Source organism: Solea senegalensis, linkage group LG14, assembly GCF_019176455.1.
Source record: "Solea senegalensis isolate Sse05_10M linkage group LG14, IFAPA_SoseM_1, whole genome shotgun sequence".
Lineage (NCBI taxonomy): Eukaryota > Metazoa > Chordata > Actinopteri > Pleuronectiformes > Soleidae > Solea > Solea senegalensis.
In genome coordinates, this window is record NC_058034.1 from 22,605,472 (window position 1) to 22,627,683 (window position 22,212).

At 39.5% G+C, this 22,212-nt stretch overlaps 1 protein-coding gene and 1 long non-coding RNA gene across 3 annotated transcripts; both read left to right on the forward strand.

Moving 5' to 3' along the window:
• Positions 1-1,821: 1,821 nt before the first annotated feature.
• LOC122780504 lies at positions 1,822-8,521 on the forward strand. Of its 2 annotated transcripts, none has more exons than XR_006361699.1 (4): positions 1,822-1,924; positions 2,394-2,510; positions 3,574-3,819; positions 6,831-7,398. It is a non-coding gene; the product is annotated as an uncharacterized LOC122780504 (long non-coding RNA). The 2 variants fall into 2 exon arrangements; XR_006361700.1 differs by lacking the exon at positions 1,822-1,924 and adding an exon at positions 7,413-8,521 and having other exon boundaries at positions 2,000-2,510; positions 6,831-7,076.
• Positions 8,522-9,060: 539 nt separating this feature from the next.
• Positions 9,061-16,710, forward strand: gorab (golgin, rab6-interacting). Its single transcript, XM_044043376.1, has 5 exons — positions 9,061-9,275; positions 9,401-9,725; positions 11,798-11,899; positions 12,335-12,475; positions 16,074-16,710. The coding sequence occupies exons 1-5, from the start codon at positions 9,221-9,223 to the stop codon at positions 16,537-16,539; spliced, it is 1,089 nt and encodes a 362-aa protein (XP_043899311.1). The 5' UTR covers positions 9,061-9,220; the 3' UTR covers positions 16,540-16,710.
• The last annotated feature ends 5,502 nt before the right edge of the window (positions 16,711-22,212 follow it).

A 22,212-nucleotide genomic window follows, 5' to 3' on the forward strand; every position in this document is an offset into this window, starting at 1 on the left:
GGTTAGTGATGAGAGAATGAGATATTTGTGTAGTTGTGGTTGTGGTTTCGGTCAGTGTTGGTGTTTAGATTTAGAGAGTTCAACACCATCCCGGTTTCAGTTCACAATATCTCTTTATCATTTATTCTAACCTCTTCTGTGCAAATCAGTTTTATTTGATTGTTTATGAAGAACGTTTAAAGGTCTGACAACAGCTGGACATAAATTAGCAGAATTATTGCAGCTTCTTTTGTTTGGAACAATGACTTATTATTACATCACATATCCACAAACATGACGCACACTTGGATTTAATGACATTAACTCACTGAGTGCAACCTTTTCTCTGCCTACACCAACATGCTCTGCTCTCAGCAGGGGCACCATAACTCCAGCACCACCAGGGGGGGAAAAACAACTGAAATCAGGTAATATGGATGTGTCAAATAAGCTGAGCAGGAGCTGGTACACAGCAAAGCACGACCAGAAACTCCAGGGGAGATGTGGCACTGTTGTTTACCATGTACCTCAGCCAGAAAATGCTAATAGGCATTCTCTCTTGCTCCGTTTGCCTGATTGGAACCACGTGTGTGTACGTTACACTCTGGGAAATGACTGGGATGAGAGACAGCAAGGCTGCTGGAGCCACAATAAATTTGTGGAAGGGCTAATGAATAAAACAACGGTGGATTAAATGTGCCATAGCTAAAAATAATTTGATTAAGAGTCTGAGTCAGCGGCCAAATTGTTGGAGGCCATGCTGGAGACAGCTGTGTCTTTATTTGAGCTTGGATGTACGAGACCACATTTTTCCCTCCACTAATGAGCCTCGACAAAACAGCTTCGATCAAGGTCTTTTTAAGGGGATTTCTGGGCAGAGCCTGAGGCTTGATGAATCAGTTGTCATCACATGTGATTGCCTGTTTAAAAAGTCCCAAAACTCTCTGCTTCTATTTTTTCAGGTCAGGTTCAGCCAGGGTCAGTCCAAAGTCAGAAACACAGCAGTGTTCAGCCAATAACCTGCCAGGATCAGCAAGTGTCTCCAGACCCTGTCATTTTCATTCATCTAATAATTCAGGGAGGGAGCATGAACCAGTTTTTTTTGTGGGTCTCATTTTTTGGGAATTAATAACCTCACGTATACTTATTATGAGAATTTGTTTGATATTATCTCTCCTTCTGAGAGCTACACAAGCCAGGATGTTGTTAGCTTAGCTTCACATTAAGACAGGAAGCAGAAGTAAATGGCTAGGATACATCTGTCAATTGTACCAAATTGCAACTACCAAAGCCATTATATCACTGATTTGTCATTAATGTCTAAGAAAATGTGTCCACTCGTTGTTCAAATGAGTAAATTTAGAATAAATTCAGTGTCTCTGTGATCTGAATGGTATCTAATTGCCTTTGGTGCATTTAACTGGGGTCATGTTATTGAGACTAGTACATTAACTGAGTACAGTCGTGTCATATTCACATCGTAACAAAAGTATCTAAAAGTAACTCAGTCGTGAGGTTGTGATTCATTCATTCATAGACTGCAAATTTGTGTTAACAAAAGCACAGAGAAAGATCGATACCACGCAGTTTTCATTACATTAAAATTCATATTTCATATTAGCAGACACATTGTCCAAATCCAATTCTCTGATGATTCATTATCACATTCTCTGCTCTCCATGATGTTGTCTATGTACAGAGCCTTGAGATAATGTAGTTAGAATTATTATTCCAATAGTTACAATAGTTGTTAATGATGGGTTTATGTTCATTTGACTCATCTACTGTACTGGTTGTTTGTCTCTGGGATGGACTGGCAACCCGTCCAGGGTGTACCTCGTTTTTTGTTTGCCCTATGTCAGCAGGGATTGACTCCGGCTCCCCTATGACCCACATGCAGAGAAAAGTGATGGACATTAATAAGTGTATTGGATCTGACTTTCATGTGAGTGCAACTGTACTGTCACATACACACACTGATACATGCATCATCCACAACACTCTGCGTGGAAGTGGGAGATAAAGAGAAATAGAATGTGGCTCTGGAAACAAAATCAGATCTGCATCACATCAATAGGAAATAAGTCACTTCAGTCTAGTAATCTGACCATTGTGTTAAGTCCAGCTCACATTCTCATCCTTCCATTTGTTCAAAAACAAACATTTAAAAAGATATTAGAAGAAGGCATGTAGATCATGGAAACCATCCACTAAGCTTTATTTTGTCTCTGTTTTACAAATGTCTGGAGGAACAACCACAGTTAAGGACTGAGAGGAGAATTCACTGATTATTGGCTACTACAACTGTGACATTTGTGTTAAATATGGGCAAAATGTTTCATTGTCTGACGGGATCTCAGAGGTTATTGTTTATTAATCATTCAGTTTTCACGCCTTTTTCATGTGTCGTATAGAGCAGTCTAACAGGAGAACATCCCTACAGATCCAGAGAGACGCTGGAGGTGAATCACTACTGCTATGAAACAGCAGAAGAAGAACGATGGGAACAAACACAAGCATCATGTTTTGTGGTAAATCATGGACTAGATTTATCAAGCGCTAGTCTGCACAGCAACATTAACACGACACTATTATGCTAAGTTATGCTGATGCAAGACTTCATCGACCTGTCCAGTGACGTCATTACTGTCCTCAGAGTTGAATGTTTGTCACAAAGACAGATTGCATTTATTTGTTTCCCTCCTGGCTCTTGTAAACTTTCACTGACTCTGTAGTAAGTTAATCAGGAAGTTGAAGATGTCAGGATATTGCAGGTCTGGAATAATGCACTCTCTGGCTGTTTCCAAAAAGCACACCAGGGGCATTATAAGGATCTGATAAGGTCTGTCAGGTTTCCCGATGTATCGGTTGATCTCTGTAGATTTAAAGTGACAGTGAACTCTGACAGGTTGAATCCAGTCCTGTTCATTTTTGCTCCATCTCAGGATCCAAACATGACAGTTCAAATAAACCAAGTGATGCGATGTCCAGACTTCTATTGTGGGCATATACTAAATGTGAGCACTGCTATTCAGAAACTCTGTTGACCCGAAACATCCATCCTAATCTTTACTGGCTCCATAATAAAATCATCTTTGCTCCCCAGAGATATTTTTCACCACTTGACATGGAGAATGTAAACATAGTCAGTCTATTTTGTTTGAGGCGTTGAAAAAAACCTTCCATTTTAGATTTGTATTTTGGTGAGAAGAAAAGATTGTTATAATGTTTATGTAAGATACAACTGGGAGTTGATAAACTGAGCTCAAGCCAAACTCTTTCCATCAGCTTGCTCTGATTGTCCTGACCTATGCTCCGCTGAGATAGGATCGAGGTTAGATGCCACAGTGGTTAAACTGATGTTCATCTTTTCATCCGGCTCAAAGAACCAAACATGTTTCCACAAAATGTCAGAGATTTCCCTTCAGAGTTTATATTTTGCAATTTTTTCTCGGGCTCCATGATGGATGAGATGTCTATGTTTGCCTGGGGCCAGTTCTGATGCTCTCCCTTATTCCCACATCTAGATCTTACCTCATGTCCCTTTGTTCCAGTTTGTCTGTCATATCTAACTGTCTGTATTTTTTATCTCAGCACAACTGACAGGCCCACTCCACCGCTGACTTCCACCCCTCCACGGTGCTCACTGCTGGGGCTGCAGCTGGGACTCGGCTCACGGGACAAGTGTGAATGTTTGTAATGTCAGACTGAAGGGCCTGTTGAAAGCCTGAATGTTGTCCAAAGAGAACCAGTGCTCACAAAAGGGAACGCTCAGTGAACGTGCTGCCAGGGGAAACAGAGCTGAGCGGCAGTGTCGGGTCCAGGTTCTGCTCCTCACAGGTGGGAATCCTCAGAGTCCAGAGCACAGGCCTCTGTTCATATGGACCCAGGGATACTATCCAAGAAAATTGTGGGGACTTGGCATGAGGTGGGCAAGATTTGGACTTAGAGCCAAGTCATGAGGATATGGTAGTAATGGATGAGGAGTTAAAAGGCCTTGTGTTTTAGCTGAATTAATTAATAATATCTGCAGTTTCTTTTGTAGTAAACTATTCAGGAAATAACTGTAATCATTCTATACGAAATTCATAATTACACAGTCTTTAAAGAGACAAACAGAACATTGAAGTGAGAGATTATGTGTCGTTTAGCAGTTTAGATCAATTATCATTGTAACTCTTGGGTAATCGTTGTGTGTCTTGTTCTAATCCTGCAATATAAGGCACTTCAGGCTCCATATTTCATATGAGTTAGAATAGCATATTCACCTTCATTTGTTTTGTCCATCCACCTGTTTCAAAACCCTTTTATGCAGTGTTACAAAACACTGGGACTGTATGTCTTGATTTTATGCATTAATAACTTAGCACTCAGTTAAGTCATTGAAAAAAAAAATAATATAGACATACAGATATATACTTTATTATGATGAAAGACTACAAAGACGGAATAGAACATGCGATATGCAGAGGATAAAACTTAAACCTAAACTTAAAGAGTTACATAGAAAGGTCAAGACAGGAATTGTGAGGGTGAAGGGAGTGAGCGATAAAGAGAGACAGTGTGCATGATGTCAGAATGGCAGTTCAGTGCTGCAAACTGGCTGCAGATGGCAGGACGAGAGGTCAGGGATGGGAATTAAAAGAACAAATTCAGAACAGCAGCTGAGGCAGAGAGGAGACGTTGTGGCCACAATGAGGGAACAAGGCCGAGGGGTCAGCCTGGACCCTGCACACACGTTTTGAAAACAGCAATTAGAGGTTCCTAAAGCTCCCAGCTCAGAGCCACGGTGATGACCTGACCCCTAATCATCCAACATTTCTTTCAAGCTGCAACCCTCTGATACATGTCTCCTCCGAGTGGCTGTTTATTTTTCACGGCGCTTCCTGTTTGATTAAGCACCATGGGTTGTGTGTCTTTATGAATTGCCAAGAGGGCAAATATGTCTTGCACACTTATTGCACGTATTAAATCCTCCCCCAGCAATGGGCTGCAAGTAACTGACAATAGTGGTTTCACCAGAAAGCTTTGGTTTAACTTCTCATATCATTTCTGAGAAATCTGTTTTGAATTTTGTGGTTTTGAATATGTGAGCACAAAGTCTCAGGTTAGATCCACACAAATTAATTTTAGATTGAAAATGCATTCCTGTAGCAACATTTATGCTGGCGTCATTTTAGTTTGAAAACTCCAGGTGTGTGTTTTAGTGTGGCCAAACATACAGTGATGCAGACACCCACATGTATTTAGTGATTATCTCTTATCAGCAATGACTTGCGATTACTAAAACAATTACTTTAACACCTTAACGGATTCACCTCATAATCCATCAGTCCAGGAACAGAAATGCCTGTTCTGACTGCTCAGTCAATATTGGTAATTCCGATGATAAATGTCAGACAAATTCAGATTTATTTTTCCTCCTGAGTGAAAGTGGAAGTGGTTTTAAATGTCGTCTTCTTCTATCGGCTCCTCCCTTTAGAGGTCACCATAGTCACACAGACACACAGACACAGACCTCTGCTCAGCCACATTTACTGTCACACACCTATGACAGGACAGAATGGCTCGCCATTTCGTTCAATAAAAAAATATCACGTACTAGATCACGTGCCAGATCACATACCTAAAAAGTACCACGTACCAGGTACTATCGCTAATGTTAAGCTAAAGTTAACCCATTTGGTGTTCATAGCTTAACAATCACTTTTTATATGTATTTAAGTCAAGGGCCTTGCTTGACGGGATCCGCCATGTTTGTACAAAGCATACATTTCATGTTTTGAAGCTAACTGAGCAAAGAAAAAGAAAAAGAAGGAGGAAGAGCAGGACATCCTTTGTGGTATGCGAAGACCACCATAGTTCTCTGAAATTTGGTAAAGGGGAGGGGTGAGTAAAGGAGACCTCAGTCTGCTGTCTCACCATTGGATCTCACTGATTCATACACACTGGACAAATAAGATCCTCATCATATGTCTACCAGCCAGAGTTCACTTACACTTTTATCAATGAAGCTGTGTAACATAACAGGAAACTGTTGACATTTAAAGGTTTTAATCAACACGTCGTCCTGGTGTCGTCCTGGTGCCCACACAGAAAGAAACGAGAGTTAGAGTCATGTGTAAACTATCTTGAGACTGTAGGAGAGAGAAAGGACTTTGTTCTACTTGAAAAAAAGTGCCTCGACACACGTGGACAACAGATTTGACATGATGAACTTCTGAACTGGGAGCAGTCCTCACATTAGTCTCCCTCTCTCCACTCACTACCACTCATTCCTGAAGGGGATTTATACACTTCGCCCGCCTCTAACCCTGTTGCTCCTCGGCGGGTCATCTCAGTAATGAGCCATGTGGCCCCCCCCTGGCTCCCACTAATCAGGGATCCAGGGACGTCCCATCCACGGCCCGTCGCCGCCACAGCAGCAAAACACACACTGAAGCCAAAGTGGTTCTCTCACTGCCATCTGGACTCCATGCCTTGCTCTGTCTCCATTCTGCCGGCGATTTATGCCCTCCTGAGGTGTTTTGCCTTTTAACTCGCACGTAATTGGCCCCCAGATGCAAAAAAGATGTGGGGCCAGTTTTTTATGAGTTGCCAAGCAGAGGTCATTGTATTTGCATGACTCCTGACTCCTCCCCCCCTGCCAAGGTTAAAAAGAGACACTTTATGTCTCATTATTCTTTATCCAGTTACTGAACATAGTTAGGAAGTGTGCATCTGAATGTAGGTAGTGATGGACAACAGACCTGTGTAAGGGCAGTGATGTTACCAAAATAAAATAATACAAACCAAACATATACTGTACACTGTGCATTACAAGTACCTTCAATCCTGTCTCCTGTCCACAGGCTCCTCCTCCATGTCTGACATGCCAGACGTGATACGCATACGGTCAATTCTGCCTGAATGACATTCTTATGCTTTTCATGAGAAAAGCATAAGATATGACGGGAATAAGGAACTTCACAGCTCTCTGGTTGAAATGTGATTCAAGGTCTGACATCATTTCAAAGACAAAATCAGTGGTGAAACCTGTCACTGATAATTCCATCATGTGTGTTCAGTGAGACCACCACATTCACACATGACTGCAGGTAGAGAATTTGTATCAAGGTATTTTAGACGGCTAAATAAATGTACACATTTTGACGAGGATGGAGGCTCATCACAAATTGGCAAGTTTCATCTCATAGTCAAACACTGAGTGTTTTCCAGACGTTCAACCTGGCCACTAGGGCTGCACTCATCATTTGAGCATTGTCACTGCGATATGCGCATTTGCGATAGTCACATCGCAGGAAGTGCAATGTTTTCTCTTTTTTTTAGAACATGTCAACTTTTGTTTTGCTTCAGAAAAGCATCTTTGAACTGGATCCTTACTCTGTTATTCTCTCTCTCTCTCTCTCTCTCTCTCTCTCTCTCTCTCTCAGCACCCTGACTCTCTGGATGATACCTACTGGAAGCTTGGTGCTTTATGCTCAACAACATGACCTGGGAAAGCATCAATTAATACTCGGTCACTCTGGAAGAAGAAGATAAGATAAGAAGAATCTTTAGGTTTCAGTCCAGCTGAATTAGTTTCTGGCCACACAGTGCAGCTCGGTCCATTGCAGATTTTCTTTCTGAGAAATCCAGTGATCCAAGAGTAAAAATGTGTTGGATTTTGTGAGTTCTTTCAAAGAGTGACTACATCATGGTTGTAGCATGGCCCGTGATTCACTCTCTGCAGCCCAGACAAAAATAAAGTCAGTTTTTGATAAAGTCTGTAAGTCTATAAAAGTCTAGTATTGTGTGCCATGTTAACATGCTTAAAATATGTGTTGATTGTGAAAATAATACTGGTCCGTCTTCTGTTGCACCCATCGCATCTGTGTCTGTTGCTCAGCCTGCGGTTTCATAACGTCTCAGTGATAATGGCCTGGATGACAGACACGGCTCTGCCTTGTGCACTCGTTTAAGTGAATCAAACATTTCTTTTAGGGGTGAAATGTTCTGTAGAAATGTCCGGTAGCAGGGGTTTCTAAGTTATGAGCTGAGGTTTTTCTGTCATTTATTTTGTATTTTCTTTACTAGAGGTGAGATTAAGTTTATTAGAGAAGTTTTTATTTGTTACTTTGGCATTGCTCTTCTCTGAAGTGAATTAAGATGCTACACTTCAAAGTCAAACAGACTTTTGACTTTTTTGGCTTTCTTTGGAGAGAGGAGTTGGAAGACACACGTTACCCCCTGGTTTCCCTAGGCCAGGGATGTAACTGATGAGATAGACTTAGAATAAGGCTTTCAAAAGAGAAATGTTCACGTTTGGGGTTGATTATAGTCTGGTATTAAAACATTTTAATTAACGTAATCTTCTTTGTGTAACCAAATTTCAGTTTGACAGAATAAATCAACATGATTGTCAGTAATTAGATTATTTAAAACAGATTTTGAGAAGAGTGTGTATAAATATAGGTCACTATATTCAATAGTCCACATTTGAAAGTGGTATTCTTGGAATCTGTTTCATTATTGGTGTTAATTAAATTGGAATTCTAACTCCTCTTCTGTTTGTTACTGATTTATTTACTTTAGTAATGAAGGATTTCTTTAATTAATCTCCCATTATCTAGATACAGCACTGATCAATGCAGTTGATAAGAAACCTGTTATATTGTTCCAATTCTGAGCCACTGAAAGACAATATCGTTCTGTTGCACACCGTTTAGTCAAAGTCTTTATTTGTTGTAAATTTTCAAAAGCCTTGTAGTTATTAACTATTATAGTTAAATTGATGATTTATCTCTTAACAGGACACAGTTTGGAGCTAATGGGAATGGCAATACAATACATACAATACAATATGTTCATCAAAACTTGTGCCTACTAACAAAGTAAAATAATGTTATTAACTATTAACTCATAAATAAGACGCGATAATTTTGTATTTATTCACCAGAGAATCACCCATTTAAATGTGTGATACCAATGAGAGAATTAATGCAGTCATCTTAATAATTGTAAATTCGTTAATATTGTTTTTATGTTCAGGCAATATTTGAAGCTTCCATTCACCGGTCTTTTTCGGGTCCTTGACGTGGCACTGGTAAACAAAGATGGCGGTGCAGTGTCCAGCGTCCTGTGTGTTGTCAGTATATTGTTGGTTTTAAAATGATTTGTATTCTTAATCAGTTGCGTAAACATTCGCGTGTGTAGTGTCTCTGTCGCCTGGTTTGGACTGTAGTGAGCGTGGCGTTTCAAAATGAGCGGCTGGGCCGGTTTTTCTGACGATGAACTGCGGAGGTTGCAGCAGAAAGGTAATGGTACCAATGCTAACCGTGTAATGAGTCCCTGACTGCGGCTTTACCAGTGTTTAAATCAAACAAAACATGATTATCCTCTTAACTAAATGGGTGGGAATCTCGTTTGCTAATCTTTTCAGAATCTGCAGGGCTCGCAGCGGCAGCCCGCGGTCGGAAGCCGGCTTCAGCTAACCGCAGTCGGCAACAGCTACAGCGGGAGAGGGCTCTTCATCTCGCCTCTCAGAAAAACATAGTCGATGGGGGTCACGTCCTTCCACCAGAGCAGCAGCTCACGAAGCCGCCACCGAAAGAAGAGCCCCGGCCCGCGGCTCCAGCAAGAGCTCCGGCCGTGAGACTCGATGCGCAGCCGAAGATCTGCGAGGTGAAGCCGAGCAAAGACCACCAACCGGCCGCTGAGGAGCAGACCCCACTTGTCAAAGAACTGGAGAAACAAGAGGTGGAACTGTTAGTATTGCCCTGTTATAATTCACACAGTAGAGGTCCAGTTTGTTAAATAACTTGAAGGCTTAATTTGTGACTGATGTTGCTGCCTCAGTTTGGTTTGGCACAGTAGGTATATTTTGCGTTTCCATTAGGAAGAGTACCAACATAGTGGTAGCGTGAACACTGTGTACAACGGCAAATGTGACAAGGTGCAGCTCAGTAGCAATTTTCAGAAATATTATATCAAGTAGGCCTACACTAAAGCAGAAATTGGTTTTAAATTCGATTCCATTCATACTACTTTTTGTTTAAAAAGGGATGAATTCTGTTTGGAATACAGTGTTGTCCACATTATATCTTATACACACATTAAAGAAGACATATTATATCCTATTTCCCCAAGTTAAAATAGTTCCCTGGTGTCCTAATGTACATGTCTGTGACATGCTTTGGTCAAAATAAAGGATGAAGGACAAAGGATGAAGCACCATAGCAGTTCCCCTTTCAGAATGCTCGGTTTTGTGCCAAGCGTTCTTAAAAATGTGTGTGTTTGTACGTCAGTGACATACGGTCGCTGACTAAATACAGTGACCGCTGGCCGCAGTCTGATGCGAAGTGGTGCGAACACACAAACACACGTTTGCTGACTTTATCCGGCACATTAGCTTCATATATAAATTCCTCTGAGGCTGGAAGTTTGTGTAAAACACTGTGCTCCACTGTGCAGCCGCGAACAGCACACTTGCCCTTCCACGTTGACATAATACCGCTCTTCCTCCCTCGCCTGCACTCTCGCATTTTATAGGGACAAGGTGGAGCTAAACTTACTGGTGGGGCGGTAACATTCGCGGTGAAATGCACATGCTGCCGCCATAAGCGCAGGGAATTCAACATCGAGTGTTTTATCGCCTATACTTACACTAAGGGGGACCAGTATTCTTTTTCCACACTTTGGCGACTGGTAGGGCCCCCAGAGTCCCAAATATAAGTATTGAAATGGTTAAAAAGCTGATTTTGCATAATATGTCCCCTTTAAAACACTGCTGGTGGCTTTTTCATTTGAAAACTCAGGGGCTATATTTTAGTAGTGACATCCAAAATCAGAGACCTTAAGACATAGTTTCCCACATTCACTTCCTGATTCTTATCAACAACAACTTGACTATCGGCAGAGAATGAAAATCTCCATTAAATATCCATTAAAACATTAATTTCACTATTGTTTTGCATTATTAAATACTTTCTGAAACTAAGCAAACACATGCAGATTTCTATTTCAATTAAATGTATTTGTATAGCGCCAAATCATAACATACATTATCTCAAGGCATATGGCCCAACCTGTTGGGGTGAAAGGAAAATGGGGGTCAGAGGAGAGGTGGAGGAAAAGGAGCAGAAATGCAACAATTGTATCAAGAGATTGTTGATATAAAACAAAATACCTATATCAACTTAAATTATAGCATAGCAATAATAATGGTGATGATATGATGTGAATGATGATGATGATGATGATGATGATAATAATAGCCTCTAAACTGGATCCTGCAACCTGCAGGATGAGGACAGACAGAGAACAAGGTTAATGACATATAATGAAGTCATATTCATACCCTGAGTGTGAGAGTGAATGTCAGTGCACAACAGGAATTCCCCCAGCAGTCTAGGTCTATAGCAGCATAACTAAGAGATGCTTTAAGCCTAACTTTAAATACAGAGATTGTGTACGCAACTTGTTATGACTAGTGAAACTGGATGGTCACGTGACGTATGTCTTTAGGCGTGTTTGTGCGGTCACAAGATTACTTCTGAAACTAAATAATACTCATCTGGACTCACATAATATTCATCTGAAATCGCTTTTTTTCTCAGAGTAAGTTAATATGGATGTAGTCTGGAAATGTATTCGATTTTTTTGTAACATTTTTCATTTACAAAGTGAATTTTAATTTATTGTGAGCTTTAATCGAACACTCTTTAATTTGCCATGTCTTATTTGGCCAACATTGGAAACATGGCCAATCTCACAGCTTTGCGTGTTGTTGTTTTCTCTTTTAATTTATTTTGTTTTTTGTTCAATTCTCTGATCACAGACGGGAGAAGACACGTCTGGAGCAACTGCAGCATGAGCAAAAAACGATGGAGGAAAATAATAAGCGCAAGAAAGCTCTTCTGGCAAAAACTATTGCACAGATGTAAGTACAGGGCGGTTTGATACTCTGGGTTTGTCCTGGTGCTTGAAATCCTTGAAAAAGCTTGATTGTTATGTTACGTTCTCAAGATGTGAAAAAGTGCTTGAATTCTGGATCAAGTGCTTGAAATAGTTACAAGTTCTTTCACAACAAATAGCTAAATGACTTTTGTTTGCTGAAGGAATAAAGTAGGTTTGACAGTCTAAATGTAAACTGCTCTGCCTGGAACTCTCCTTGTGTGTAAGCGTAACTATATTTTGGTTGTTTATAGCATAATGCCATCATTTATTTTGATAAAAAAGAGTGAAATTATTAAAGGGGTTATGAACCCAGGATACTTTTGTGAGTAAAATCATTTATTGACAGATGAGAATGGTGGAAAAAAACTGTGGAAGTGGAAAAAAAAGACCTAGAATTAAAATGTATTGATATCCACAGGTCCAAACAGACGCAGGCAGAAGCGGTGAAACTAAAGAGAATCCAGAAGGAGCTCCAGGCCCTCGATGACATGGTGTCCAACGATATCGGCATCCTGAGAGGAAGGATAGAACAAGCCAGCTGGGACTACACTGCAGCCAGGTAGAGAGACACAACATGAGGAAATGTAATAAACAGTTTGGTGAGAAGCCTCTGCCTCCACCTCTGTGGACTGTGAGCAGGAGAGAGAGAGAGAGAGAGAGAAAAGCATCATTACACACTGACTCAGAACGGTCCAGCCAAAAAATGCTCCTCAGTCTGTGAACTCCTGCACATGTGACAGACCTTTTCCCCAGCAGACATGTTGACTTGTCACAGCTGTTATCAATAACAGTAGCGATGGCTCAGTTTAATTTAAGTGTCTCACTAGGCTGAGCCTTCGTGAGGTCAATAGACTTTCCACCAGCAGACATTTTGGCACGTAACACCAGGAAAAGCACAGATGTAACTGATCACTTTTAAAAAAAGAACTGCGTTCCATTTAGCTGGTTGGTTCCACATACACACTGGCTCACTTGTACATTTAAGGTCACTAAGGTCTGTGCAGGTGATGTTTCTTTCACCTGTGAGATATGAAGTCTTTCATCACTGGTTTATTTTGTTGTAGTATGAGGATTTTAGTGTTTTCCACAGACTTTATCTAGTCAGTGTCATGTTGGGGGTTGAGCTCTTTGCTCTGTGCCTCCCCAGCTGATTTAAAAAAAAAAAAAAAAAATGTTGTGTAATGTTGTGTTTTCAAGGTTTGAAAAATGCTAGAATGTGTATAAAGTGCTTGAAATTGTATGTATATATATGTATGTGTGTATATATGTATGCGTATATATGTATATACATATATATGTATATGTATATGTATATATACATTTTAGAACTTGTGGATGCAGTTCATCATGTCAACTTGTTCACTGACCAATGATCTGAGAGAAACACACTCTCGCTCTCAACCTAATATTCATTAGTAGCCAATCAGAAGTACAGCAGGGTGGGTCTTAGTAATACGGCTAGTGTTTATATTATTATGTTATTTATTTATTTATTCTTTATTTAGCCAGGAAGGTCCCATAGAGAAACCTTAAAAAGATGATGTTCTCAAATGATTTGTCTACAAACCAAAGTTATTCTGTTTTAATGAAGAAACCAGTAAAAGCTGAAAGGAAGTCTTAGAACGTCTTTTAATTTAAGAAAAAAAAAAAGAAATCTGTCTATTTATACGTACTTACACACACACACATACAAAGTTGCTCCCCATATAAAATGAGTGGTAAATGATTTTTGATCAACACTGCCTTTAGTCATTATTTAAACAAAGGTCAGAGCGTGTGAAGGACAGGCCTATAGAGCTAATAATTAAATTGATAATAATAATATATAATAATAGTTTGTTATAGCCACCATGTATCAACATGCTGTGGCTCAGTTGTGAACTCATTTAATCATATAATATAAATTAAGTTCTAGGGTTTTGTCAAATTCTGTCAAATTAGTCAATACAGTCAGTCAAATACAGTTTTCCTGCTGCGTCCTCCCAGAGGAGCTGTTATTTTATATTCAGTTAATGTACAGTACATTTACTGTAGATGCTCTCCTTTTTAAACCCCCAAACACTGCCCCCTGCAGCTGCTTTCCAGTAAGTAAATAAGACCTCTTTTTTCTGTCCCACTCAGAGACAACACCATACTAACGAGACAAGGATCATGAACGATTTTACCAAAGCAAAATAAGAGTGTTGTTTATAGAGACTGTAAACGGGCCTGTAATGAAGCATGCTTTGCTCATAGAGAATCCAGCACGTGTGCAGTTGACCTTGTGCCGCCTGTTGTTTGGCTCCACCTCCTGCACTCTCCTCATCACAGATGTTTGTGTAAAGGGAAGTGGACCTGACCTTCACACGCTCGTTACACTGGGCTGTGCTATGCTTGTGTTGATTGAATCAGTTGTGGTGATGGCGCAGAGGTAAAACATGAGACCCTGATGGGGGAAATTCAGTTTTTGGAAATGACTGACATCATCTGGTGTGTTACCACAGCAGCATGTGCTGCTCTGTGTTCTGTTCCTACCAATTAGCACACAGTGGTCCTGTAGTCAGACATGTTTCTCTTCTCACAAGGGCTGGCTTTGAAAACATTTACTTCTCATGCCAATGTAGTTTAATTTTTGGGAAATATAAAAAAGTGTGTTTTTTATTTAATATAAGGTTTAATATAATGTTCAATATAACTAACCCTAAGTTATTAAAGCTATTTATAAAATAAAAATGTATTAAGTGTATGTGTTAAAAACACACAGCTGTGACTGCAATAAAGCAGCACTGATTAATTGATTATGAATCGTTTACTAAATTAATCTTCAAGTCAAATTTTGATAATCTGTTGTAAAGTTGTTTTTTTAATAAACCAACTTTTTTTTCATATAACAAAGAAACCATTAAAACACTATACTTTTGGTTAGGGCTGAACAATTGATCCAAATTTTATTGAAGTCGCAATACGGTGTACTGCAATTTTCAAATCGCAATATCTGTTAAAGCCAAAATGTGTGTCAAAGTATAATTTTAGATGAATTATTGTCCTGATCTATACACATCTTATTCTACACACTGAAGAGAACATATTTGTTTCTCACAGATCTGCACAAATATCGCACAGTAATTATTTTACATTTTCAAATGAAAATGAGAATAATGACGTAAAAATGACAATTCACTCTGATATTGTGAATATTATCGCAATTCTTGTCAAAATAGTCACAATTAGATATTTATTCAAAGTCGTGTGGTTTGTGTGACATTTTTGGGAACATTGTCATTTTATCGACCAATGAATCGAGAAAATAATCACAGATTATTAATCGGTTATGAAAATAGTAATTGTCTCTTTATCTGGTCGTCATTTCTATTAAAGGCGACATAGACCGTAAGCTCCAATTAACGCTGCTTTTGTGCGTGTATCTGCGTCATTACCTCGAAACCCTAAAGTTTCAGAACAAACAGTTCAGCCACTGCTGAGAAAATAGGGTGTTATTGTTTTCCTGGGCTCTGCAAAGCGGGAAGGCACTTCCGTTTGCTGATGATGTCATCAGTTAACCTCACCACTCCTCTCACCACCGTAGGTTGCGTACATTAGTAGTTCTTCTGCTGCGCGGCTGACGAGAGCGTCAGTGAGGAGATATTTCGATCGGCTCGTTTGCAGCGATTAGGAGGTTTTTAATCATGAAAACAAGTTAATATATGTAAGTATACACATATGTGTGTGTGTATGTATATATATATATAATATTCTAAATTTTAAACCGTGTGATTGTAGTCATAATTATTATTTTGCTGATTTTCCAGGATGCTTATCAGTTATGTGATCCTTTTTGCCTCCATACCCAGTCCCATTCGTCAGTGTTTTGGCTTAAATAAAACATCGTTCCTTGTCATCGTACGATAACTTAGTTGGGTGTTCCTGTAAATACAATGTCTGGCATCATTTGTGCTCATATGTTGACACAAAGCAGATATGAACGCATGTTTCACAATGTTCACTGTGCTCTTTTACGTCCACAGTGCTTATTGGGAAAACCAAATCAGTGCTACTTAGATTTGATTCAAATTGTGAAATCAAGAGAAATATTGATACTGACATCAAAGTAAATATTAGTTGTAGAAACTGGTCTACATTTACATTTTAAATTAAAATGCATCTCTCACGTTTCTCAGGAAGCGCTATGAGAAGGCGGAGGCCGAGTATGTGATGGCCAAACTTGACCTGCACAAGAAGACGGAGGTGAAGGAGCAGCTGACCGAGCACCTCTGCGCCATCATCCAGCAGAATGAGCTGCGCAAAGCCCGCAAACTGGAGGAGCTGATGCAGCAGCTGCAACTTCAGGCCACAGAGGAGGAGCTGGAGAGGCAGAAACGGGAGGAGGAGGACGAGGAAGAGGACAGGAAGAAGAGGAGAAGCTGTGCGGAAGGGCAGCGAGACGGGGAGGAGGGAACCGGTTCAGTGGCGGACCAGGAGGGAGCAGTGCAATCAACCAAAGACGGTAAACCTTCAGAGGGGGAGAGTGTGGAGGAGGAGGAGAGAGGAGGTGAGGAGCACAAAGCGATGACTGAACCACCAAAGAGTGAGGAAAACTGTAAAACCGCTGGAAACGGTGCCGGCTGTGAGAGTGCGGCGTCCTGATCTTCACTGAGCAGAGACATTGTTTTCACCTGATCTGTAAAACACGTGGACGTGATGACACTGTACCATCTTTGATCTTGTCCTCTTTTGAATGTATGTCCCATAATATGGTGCTTTCCAGAACCAGAGAATATTCACATCAGAAATCTTGTTTTAATAATGAAAAAAGCTTCAAACCCATTCATTGATTATCAAAATAGGTGGCGGTTAATTTAGTAATCGATTAATAATCAACTCATTTAGTAATTGATTCAGCTCTAACGCAAACATTGCAACTTTTACCATTCGTATCACTTCTGTCACATTTGCTTCACAATATACACATGTGACGCTTTTCCATTATGCAGTTCTAGAACGACTCGTTTCAGTTAGACATAGTACTTTTTTGGTACCTTCTCTGACGAGGTCACAAGCGAGCTGAGCCGCTACTACGATACTAAAATGTGACGTCAACACACTGCCAGCCACTGATTGGTCACTGGAAGAGTCATGAGCGCGACAGTGTCGAAATATAAATCAGTTAAAAAGACTCAAAAATCCTGAAAACATGAGTTTGTCTCCAACATTTAGCAAGGAAATGTTATGTTTGCTTTGCTCTTCACTTGTTTGTGTCACGTTTAAAGTTACACCTTGCTATGAAGTGCTATGAAACTGAGTAGAGCTAGAACTGTACAATGGAAAGGTGTCAGTCATTATGACCACAAACCAGAGGGCGGGTGATGTCACTCCCAGTTAATAATTGTCTTTCCACATTATGTAAATAAAGCAATCTGAGAGGGAGAATGACACAGCACTCCCACCTCTGAGCTCGGTTTACAGCCTTCACACCATCGCCCATGCTGCATACACTTTCTTTCAGCTAACTTCAATACTGAAACGAAACCTTTTAAGCTTAACTTAACCCCCTCTTCTGACACTAACTCATTTCACTAACTAAGAAGTGGGCTTAGAGTGGAGTGAGGCACTGTGGGGCAGTGCAGGGGGCGTGGTCTGGCAGTGAATTTGACAGCAGTTGCAGGTGTGTGAAGTGATGACGACGTGACACCGTCGGTGTTTATAAAACAGGGAGGAGTCTGGGTCAACGAGCCTCGCTGTGATTAGATCAGAGGGTCATTAAACTTGGTGTTTGGCAGATCATATTGTCATTTTTGTCACGTTTATAATTTCACTACTGTGGTGATTTACACCTGGATCAGCAAATAGCATTACTAGATGTGCATATGCACTGATTTATACCTAAAAGAGAATGTGGTTTAGGGCTTTAGTTGCACTTTAAAAAGGAAAATGTCAAAAAAAATAATTGTGAAAGAATAATAAAAGGGGGTTTCAGAGATGGAGAGATCATCACAGGTCATCTGTTGTGTCTGCTCATCTGATCCATCTGAACACTTTTTCCCTGACTTTACTCAAGTGTGATTTCTCTCGTTTTTTTTAATGCTTTCAGTTGCAATCGAGAACATTGTTTACGTTTGGTCACAGATTGTGGTTTAATAAGTGTCTGGACTGAAATGGCAGGACATTTTTATTCACTTAGAAGCCAAGATAAGCAGTTTTTGTTTCTGTCATATCAAGCTGCTTTTATATCAACAGCTTTAATATTTTATTGCAGATTAAAAAATAATAATGATAACTTTATGTATATGTGTATATACATATATATATATAATTATGGCCAGTTTAAATTGAATTGGCTTTTGCAGCATGAATACAACACAACACTCCATTGCAGTCAGTGAAACTGTAAAAAAAGAAGAAATCCTAGAATAAAAATACAGTGAAGCTCAACGATGTGTTTCCACTGCAGTCGTCTGGAATAACACTAAACTCACAACCAGAAAACAAGATGGCAAGAGAAAGACGATACACGGACCCAGAGACTGTGACTGTAGATTTCCTTCAACTTTTTTTACTCAATCTAAACTAAAAGAACCGAGTTTTGTAGACACTATATATATGTGTGTGTGTGTGTGCATAAGAGCATACTTTTGTTGTCTGTCCTATATTATGTTAATCTTTCCCAGGTTCCTCTATAATGTTCAGTTGCCATAAAAATCAGGAGAAAATGTTGATTTTACAGAACGTGTTGATTTTCGATCGATGTCTCTTTGGGGAAAGTGAAACACGGGTCCTTTATTTGAACGCGAGCAGGAATTGGCCTGTGTCCTCGTGTGTGTGTGTGTGTGTGTGTGTGTGTGAGCGTTTAAGTGAGCGGGTTCTGGTGGTTGTCAGTGCAGCAGAGGAGCAGTGGGCCTCCTCTCTGGTAAGATGATATCAGTTAATGTGGATGCTCTCTGCAGACTTTGAATGTTTTAAAGTAAATGCTGCAGAGAACAATGTATTTAAATGAGGTGAATGTTAAGAATGTGTATCACTAAAATAAACCTTTTTAAGGAACATTCATTCTTTCTTCTTGTGTTTCGTCCCCACTACCTGCAAGACTGAAGCTTGTGCTCCTGGAAAGAATTAAGACAGTGGTAGTAGCACCCTGGGCTTCCCGTCAATGTTTCAAGTCTTATTTTTTTTATTTTAAGTGTTTCTGTAAAGTGAGATTTTACGGCACTTCAGTCACATCTGGCCAGCTGAAGGAGAGGCCGTAAAAAACGGCTCTTTTAATTAGTTGGGAGGCAGAAGCTGTGAGAGGGAGAGTGGCCACCGACCTGTAGTCTGGCCCTGCACACGCTCAAGGTCAATGTTTGAAGTCCACTGTTTCGTAGATTAATTCACGTTATATAAATATTGCACTTTAACACGTTAGTTCAGTCATTAGTTATGCTCACATTGTTAAAGTAATATTCTTTATACAGTGATGCATGAACAGAAACACACCAACATGACGAGTGTGTTTTATTAAAACTCTCATGAAAAGCATTTTGTTTTCACTGTAACTCAGCTCAGATGGATTCACAGTATTTACATGTCAATAAATTCAAACGTTGCACAAATGCAAATATTCAACCAAGAGAGGATTAAGATTAAAAAAAGTTACTTTTATTTGTTTCCTTTTGCTTTAAGAAATACTTTATTACTTAGAGTATGATTCAGTTGTTTCTCTGTTGTCTACATCATAGTAATAATACACGAGGAATAGAGAACCACATGAAAGATGAGAATATCATTGTCGTATTTTATTTGAAATAAACTCATCTGCAAACTGAATGAAAGAGTGTTTCTTCTCTTTTTCCTCATGATTTCCTCATGATTCCATGTCACTTTGAAAAGGAGGAATAAGATAACAATTGTCATCGTCTTGAAAGAGGGCGGTTGCTCATATATGCTTCTATAACAAAAAGAAACACACTGTAGATTGTGACAGAAGGAAAAATGACAAGATGCAGACTGCGGAGATTAAGGCATCCGACCTCTGCGAGTGTGTGTGTGTGTGTGTGTGTGTGTGTGTGTGTGTGTGCTGGGCCGGACTTCAGAGAGTGCAGGGTTTATAAAGTAAAGTGTGATTTATGTGGCGCTGTCAGCCCTCGACGGGTCGACAAAGACCCTTGAAACCTGAGACGTCCGAGATCCAAAGAAAAAGAGAGAGAAAAAAAGTTTAGCTGAGAGTTTCCTCCATCTGGACGTGTAAGATTTCACCTCCACATCAGCGCAACTCTGCATTCACTCTGCATTCACACAACACGATCAAAACACAACTCTTCTCACAGAAGAATCTCACAGATATGCAGTTGTGAGGCCTCCTCCTCCTCCTCCTCCTCCTCTTCTTCTTATTTAGGCCCAATCTGCTGCAGCAGTTATTATCCCAGATTAATTAACCTGTAAGAGAAATGATTAAACCTTACTATGACTGCTGAAGGTGTCAATACATTTTAGAGTAAATGTCCCTATGCATGAGAGAGCGACTGTCTCAACAGTCGATATATATATATATATATATATATATATATAAGTAATATATATTTTATTTACTTACTTTACTGTTATTAGTAATAAACTAGTAAAACTATCAATCAATCAATCAATTTGCTAATTTCCTTCCTCATTTGAATCTGGTTGATTGATTATTACTTAGAGCCTGTTTTGTGTGTTTCTTGTGTTGTGTATAGCAAGAGTTGCAACGTCATATCATATACAGTATAGTAGTATTCCTATTGTTATCTGCTATTATGCACTGTGCTGTTTTACTGATGTGGTTCCCGACAGCATTTGTTCCACCTCGGTCGGTTTAAAACGTAAAATTCGAGATGAAAAGTGTAAAGAGACTTTTTAGGCCTGTATTTTTATTACTATTTTAAACAATGAATAATAAATAAATTATAATAAAATAAATTATATTTGCACTATTTTCATAAAAATCTAAAATATTAATGTTATAATATATCATATGACATATGTTTTTTTTCTAGTACGAGGTCCTTGACTGAGAAAATAACCATTCTGAAAAAGATATAATAAAATGTTTATTTTAACACAGTCATAAAATAAATAACAAATAAGAAAAGGTCTATTGAATGTTGCTTTTAAATGGAATGAAGTGTAGAGTGCAGTGTGCCGTGCTGTGCTACAGTGATGGAGGTTTTAATTGAAGCAGGGACCTGCCTGGTTTGTGGAGCTGTGTTTCTCTAATGAGCAGCAGATTGTCAGAACACCACCACAGACCACTTACACTCATGACTACAAACAACAACAACAACAACAACAACAACAACAACAACAACACAACCTGTCGTAAAACGTAAGGATGCTTCATATGACCTGTGTTCAGCGCTGCTATTTATTTACAGTGTTACAGCACCTCTGTCTGCCAGCTGCACACACACACACACACACACACACACAATCATGACTGTACTGCTGTCAAGCTCATCCAACTCACTTATATGAAGTCGTCAATATCTACACTATCTATATGAAAACCAGGCAAACATTACCACTTAATCATGGAATGCTTAAGGTTCCTTTTTACCAAAAGTTAAAGAAACACAAATGAAAACACAACATTTAATGGAAATAAATTCTGCTGTAAAATGTATTTTTTATTTGTGGACTTGTATTAATATGTTAAATAAGTACTGTGTGTGTTATAATTATTATTATAATAATAATAGTAAATTTTATTTATAATGCACTTTACATTAAAATAAATAGAGGGATAAAAATCACGTTCATAAATATTTTTTAGATATAAAAACAGGGTATGAAACCAGGGTAAAAATGGAACTGATTAAGAAGTAACACATGAACAGTTACATCACATATAAATAAATCAAATGTTAAGATGCCTGAATATCTATGTGTTTAAATCTAATTTAGTTTAAATGATATTGTCGACACTTTGGTTTGGATTAAAGCATCAGAATGCATTGTTTTAATAATATAAAATATTAATGCTTATCTGCTCAGCTCTGCACTCAGTCTCTATGTGCTGGGAAATCGTGGCGTAGCCTGAGTCATGAGGCGGCGTGCAGGGGGGAGTGTGTCCCAACACATGGTTCCCTGCACAGGATGTAAAGAGTCAACAAGGAGGCCATTTACCTCAAATTAGGGAAATAAAACAGGACAGAGGCCAAAGCACCACTCCAATCAGCAACAGGGGTCACTGGTCAGTGGTGACGACGGCAGCCTTGGACCGTCATCATCATCATCATCATCGTCGTCGGTTGCTTGGGGACAGGCCTGCACAAAGTCGCATCAGAAAAGAAAGAAATCACACTCAGAGCAGAG